The sequence below is a fragment of the Pelophylax lessonae genome (assembly GCF_965119305.1).
Source record: "Pelophylax lessonae genome assembly, chromosome: 1".
Lineage (NCBI taxonomy): Eukaryota > Metazoa > Chordata > Amphibia > Anura > Ranidae > Pelophylax > Pelophylax lessonae.
This window is the reverse complement of record NC_138768.1, coordinates 257,905,167-257,911,521: the sequence shown is the minus strand read 5'-3', so window position 1 is coordinate 257,911,521 and position 6,355 is coordinate 257,905,167. Positions and strand designations below refer to the sequence as shown.

At 41.0% G+C, this 6,355-nt stretch overlaps 1 protein-coding gene across 9 annotated transcripts in view; it reads right to left on the bottom strand.

Moving 5' to 3' along the window:
- Positions 1-294: 294 nt before the first annotated feature.
- Positions 295-6,355, bottom strand: part of FBRSL1 (fibrosin like 1) — a 694,572-nt gene continuing 688,511 nt past the window's right edge. For 5 of the 9 annotated variants that reach the window (XM_082244092.1, XM_082244096.1, XM_082244094.1 and 2 more), the window contains one exon: positions 296-2,988. In XM_082244092.1, coding sequence (XP_082100218.1) covers positions 1,737-2,988 — 1,252 coding nt within the window. In that variant the 3' untranslated portion in view covers positions 296-1,736. Of the gene's footprint in view, positions 2,989-6,355 lie in introns of all 9 variants that reach the window. The other 4 variants (XM_082244088.1, XM_082244093.1, XM_082244090.1 and 1 more) reach the window with 1 other exon arrangement.

Below are 6,355 nucleotides of genomic sequence, written 5' to 3'. Positions count from 1 at the left end.
GAACGTCTGGACGATCAGGAAGCTGTACCACAAGTGTTAATAGATCTTCAGAAATGTGGGTAACGTTTCCAGTGAGCTCTGAATCTGATGGGTATTTGTGCGCAATTAAAAGCCTGGCTTTTGGAGAACTAGTATGGTTTTCTCTTTCTCTGTGGCACATTTTGCCTGCTACGGAAAATAAATCTACATAGTATGTAAAGACCATGTGTAAGCAACAGCTAAATTACAACAGCTTAAACAGAGAAAAACAAGAGACAAGGTATCAGAACTGAAGGATCATGTTTGTAGAAAATAAAATTAAAAAACAAAAAAAAAGGGACAAAAAGATTGTTGCTCATGTTTAGACACTTTTTTTCTTTCCACCATTTTATATATATATATATAGATATTATAGATATATTTATATATATTTGCTTTTGCGCACTTCTAAGATTCTACCGCTCTTGTATACAGATTTCAATTAAAACACTGCACAGGTTCAAAGCACAAAGGGTTCACAGGGAAAATAAATAGTTCCATAAGCTGGTTGAGGTGGTATTTAGAGGTGGAAGCTACCTGCCACCACTCCAATAATGATCACAAAGGAACGTGTTCCTGCAGTCCTTTTGATGGTCCACTATTCCTGAAACACCAACTCTGCTCGTTGAGTTTTGGCTCTTCCAGTGTTCCATGTGTCAATTTGTGCCCTTCATATTCTTGGAAGGTGGTGGTGGGAGTTTGATGGCAAGGGAACAGGGTTAGCAGGGCAGAATTTGGGAAGATAGCAGAGTTCCCTCTTCCAGGACCCGCCTCACACACCAATTGCATAGTAAGATGATGATGTGTTAAACTGCGAGTGTGATCCTTGAAATCCGTGTATTCTGTTTGTGTGTGGGTATCACAAAGTCTGTGGTGGATCCGTTTCTTATGAAGTGTAGCAACCTATTCAATGAAATATATACAATCCTGCCAGAATATTTTATCCAGAAAAAAAAAAAAAAAAAAAGGAATATAACAATAAAAACCATTTTATGATAAAATAAGGCAAAAAGCAAATGTTTTGTACATTAATCTTATTATTTTAATAATAAATCTGTGATTTCTGTTCAAAATGATAGCAAGAATGTTGATCTGTTAAGATGCAGAAGAAAGAAAACAATCCATAGAATATTGTTACTGCCCTTCAGTGCTGGAGGTGTCTGGAACAGACTGAAAGTATAAATATGCATTGCTATGTATCTCTGATACCTCCTGTAATGAAGGGGTTGAAACACTTCTTGTTATTTTATGGAAAGAACAGGTTTACTTATTTTAACCTCACCAGAGGCAAAATGCAACTAATATAAAATTAAAGAAAAAAAGGAACTTTTTTTTCTGGAAGAGACTAAGAACACCGTAGCGAAAAACAAAATACTGTAAAAACTACAAAAATCCATTTAAAAAGTCCCTCCCCTCACTAAACCCGTCCCACTGGCTGATGAGCCTCCCAGATCGAAAAAATAGTTACATGACCAGAGACCTTAAGAGCAGAACCCTTGGTTTCCAGGATGGAACATTTATCACCCCTGAACTGTCCTCCCTGGCTAAAGGAAAGAAGTGTGCTTAGCCTACAAATGTACATTTACAAAAACAGGAGGAGAAAAGAGAAGGTTTTGAGCAGTGCACTTTTGTAAAATATTTTATGTACAAGTTTAAAATTCATGGTGTTTGATTCCTGTGGATATTTCTATTTTTTTTTTTTTTTTTTTTTTAGGAGACTATCGAGCCTCAACTTCTTTAGGATTTCTGGAAGGTGAAAAGTCCCGTGCTTCTGAACTTGTGAGGGGATTAGTCCTGCGGGGAGAGGCGGGCCTTGTGTTGCTGGCTGGCACTAAAGGAGGGGGGGCACTAAGTGCAGCTGTGGGTGGGGTCCGGTTTAAGATTCCATTGTGCATGGCGCCTGAAGGGCTGAGTCTAGGATAGGGCACACTACCCAAGTGTGGCATGAAGGAGGGCATGTGTGCCAAATGGCTCTCTAGTGGGGAAGAGTGAAGATGGTGCATGCGTGCCCTTTCTATCTCTTCCCTTAAATGCAATCGTTCTCTCTCACGTTCATCTGCATGTCTCAATCGTTCCTGTTCCCTTCGTGCCTCCATAAGCTGTTCATGGCTGTAATCATGTGGCTCGCGATCACGGTAAGATCGTTCGTGGTCATAGAAGCTGGCAGCAGCTGTCGCTGGGTACCTGTGCATCCCATCGGCACGCAAGTGAAAATCCATCCGTCTCTGCAAGTCCAGTGTGCGATAAGCATCACGCAAGGGGTCTCTCACTGGGTCCCATGCAAAACCCGCATGTGGAAGCCTCTCTCTGCCTGTAAGAGGGCTCATTCCCATAAGTGGGGTCATTACTCTACTGCGGTCCAGCATATTCAAGTTGTTCATTTGGTGGACACTACCCATTGGGAGTTGCATGGAGGTTGCCATTGTATGGTGCAAAGATAACCCATGCAAGGAAGCTGGGGGTGGAAGTGGCTGATGTTCCACTGTCCGGACTGGATGAGGAGGCTCTGAGCCTACTACCAACACATCTGAATCCTCTTTGCGTTCCTCCTTAACTTTTACATCACTCTTTATCTTCTGGAGGTCTGTTGGCAATTCGGGCTTCCTTTCACTGTCTTTGCCTACCAGGTTGCTCAATTTTAAACTTTCACTTAGGACTGGTTTACCATACGGTGATACAGACTGGATGACTGGCTTACTGCCATCCTCTATCGTCCTCTTATCGTGAACTGAGGGTTCCTTTACTGGAGAACGGCTTTCCTTGATCTTGTGCTCTGTGGATGGAACATCACGCAAACGATCAGCATTTTCCCGTTCAATCTCTTTGGACCTGTCCCCTAGGCTGCCTTGTCTCAGAGAGTCGCTAGGGGTCTGGTTGTTGCTGCGGATGAGGTTGCTTATTTGGTGGCTGACAGGAGCTGATGCTGGAGAGGATCTGTTAGAGTGATGTCGGCTCTTATCCAACAGGTCCCTAGAAAAAGAGAGACATGAAACAGAGTTTGTTACAAACTTTGTGAAAGTTAAATGATCATAATGCTTTTGTATGCATGCTCAAGATGTAGAGCTACATAAAACCTTTGTGAACCTACTTTCATAAAGCAATGATTGTAATACACAGAGGTCTGATTTCCGAGCACCTACCTATATCTTGATGAGACGTTTAATGTTGTAAAAGTCAAGAAAATCCCTTAGGCCTCTTGCGCACCGGATTTTTTTTTCCCAAAACGCTGCTGCCAGGAGAGTTTAGAAAACGTCCTGATGCTTGTAAAAAAGTGCAACGTGTTAAGCTGCCTTTACTCACGTCAAGTGTTTGGGTGTTATTTCATTTCTGTGGCCAGAATAATTAATTTATTCTGGCCATTGAAATTAATTACTACTCATGCAGTAAGAGGGCCTAGAATTATTTTGCGTTTAGACACGTTTACAAGCATCAAGCATTTTCTCTGCTGCTCCTGGACGCACTGGCAGTTGGGTTTTTTCCTGCCTCTAAACGCCGCTTAAAGTCTATGGGTGCATGGACACATAGGCTAACATGCAGGGGAAAAAAATAAAAATGCACCAGATGCCACAAGGCGCAGCTGTAAAAACGTCCATAGAGCATGGGGCCTTGAAATAAAGGGTCTCTACAGCATAAAGTCTCTGTATTACGCAGACACATACCAAATAGAGAATAAATGAAAAAAGTATTAATGACAGCCACTTTCCTTCCTGTACTTGTAAACTTTGGTAGCTCTGAGTTATGTTGCTAAGGTGCAAGTTCATTCTCTACCAACACCGAACTTCAACTCCAGCCAAACGGTTTCATTTAGTTTGAGTATTAAGGGGAAAGGTTAGAACTCGGGTTTTTACTGCGGTTTTTGTCAAAGCTTTATTTTCCTAGTAACTGCTTGTCTAACTCATTTTTTGTCCTGATGTCACAGGGATAAAAAAAATAAGGGGACATCCACTCATTAGTGCCAGCAGCAACAAAATATACTTGACCCTTCCCCACTCTAGAAAGAAAAACAAATAAATTATGGATGGAATGGAGTTTCAATTACCACTCCAGTGTCAGGATTTCTTATTCTGCAGTGACCCCCCTGGCCCTAGCCACACTTTTTTTTTTTTTTAAACTTTGCTGCTCATCCCAGGAACTTTTTTTTTACATAGCCCTGAAGCCCAACTTCACATTTATTGTCCCATTAAATAGCCAAGCTGGCCCAAACAAACTATTTACTGCAATAACAGGTGTGCTGTATTAACTATATGTAGCCTTAGGTACGGTATATACTGCATAGCGTTCCAGCAGTGGAACAAGACATTCCTGTCCTACTCCCAGGATATAGTCGGGCTGAGTGCTGATTATACTTACCTGCCAACCTCTTTGCCTCAGCCAATCAGAGGAAGCTTTGTATTCATTCACAGAATACCAAGCTCCTCATGAATGGCTAAAATCCAAATCTATTTTGTTCTGGGAGTGGGACAGGAAGTTGTCCCACTGTCAGGACACAGCACTGTATACTGTAATTGGCTGAGGCTACATACAATTAACAGTGCTATAGCACTAAATAGTTTGCTTGGCCCAATCAAACTTTATTTAAAAGTGAGTTAGGCTGTAATGTCTTAGAACAGGCTCTGTGCATCATGTATACTACAAAGCAGGTCCCAGAGACCTTGAGAGAGAAGCAAAGACTGCAAGTATTTTTTACGTTAAGTTCACTAAACAAAAGAAAAAAAAAAAAACAGTACTTAGTGTTTTAAAATTTGTAAAGTGATGTTGAAAAATAAGCATATAGTGTACGTTAAATATGTCCGTATATGTGATGCATAAATCTATCTATCTAGAAAGAGCTTTAGCTCACAGTGTCAAAACAATATGCTCAAACACAAAGGAGAGCCCACTGGTACTACATTTGCAGCCCTGGGAAAAATACATTCCTGAATGGAGGGATAGCAATGCTAAAAAAAAAATCTCTCTAGGGCAGAAATAAGCTGGATTTACAAGCTCAAAACATATACCCCTCTGGGTTTGAATGTGCAACTGTTAATAATAGCTGAATTTCTCCCCAAACACTCAAATTTAACATCTAATTTTAGGTTTGATTTTTAATTTTAGTGCTGTGTACTGCTTTATTCCTGGTTTATGTATTTAAATTAAGGATACAATATGCTACTTTTTATCTTTTATCTACTCTGATCTTGTATTTTAAATAGATGCAGGGGAATATCTTTCCCCCTTTTTTTTTCTCTCCTTCCAGTCTTGATTTGTTGTGCCTTAATGTCAAGGATCTATAGCATTTTAATTTTTTTTGTATTATACGACTTGTTTCATATATTATATATGTCAATAATATTTAAAACTGGATTATTTCAGGTGTTTTGTGACTGGCCACAAGATGGCAGCAGCGTTTATCTCCCTCTATTGCCTTAATGGCATTTAATTTGTTCTCTGCACTTCCGATTTATTCCGCTTTGGTTCGTGTCCAATCCATATAAAACTGCATGGTTTGAGCCTGTGTGTGCCCCTGATGACATATCTGTTGAAACGCATAGGGCGGAGCCACATGCTACCACGCATGCGCAGCCAAGTGTCCACCATTTTGGTTACTGGAGAAAGACCCGTCTTTGTCCCTGGCGTTTTTATACACGCTGATTTCAATTCTAAAAAAATTTAAGTGCAATTCCTTTTAAGAAATGATGGCGTTTTACAATGCTACACTATGTTGAGCCCTAACTTATTTGGTTGTGTGTGTATTCTCACGATTGTCAAGAGATGCCTTTGCCGATGTCCTTGCTCCTGCTCAAGAATCAGTCTTCGCTGTCTAGTTGAGCGAATTCTGACCACCCTAAATAACTAGGTCACTGGCATTCTGGTAAGCGCATGGTGTGGATATCACATCAGCTATCCTTTCCAATCCAACAGAGTTTCAGTTGGGACTTTTCTTCATATTTACTTTGGAGGTGTAGATTATATTTCTCTTCATGCTTCTAGACTTTTTATGGACATTTATAGGATTATTACTCTGTAGTTCCATTAATGGGTTGTCACTTATTTATTTATGCGTATTTAAGACACAGACTTTGATTATACACGTTGCGCTTTTTTTTAATGTTTATCCACTTCCCGCAAACCGACGTAGCCCTACATCGGCTGCGAGAATTGGTTGTACCGGGGTGATGCCTGCAGCTAGAGGCATATTCCCAGTACCATTTCTTTTTAGAGCCGGCGGTCAGCTTTCAGGTGGTAACGTCCAATGCGGCTCGGTCATTACCCCAGTGAGCGGGAGGGGACGCCGGAGATGCCCCCCTCCAGCGGTTCTGCTGGGATCTCCTGTCCCACCGGGAGACCCAAGCAACCA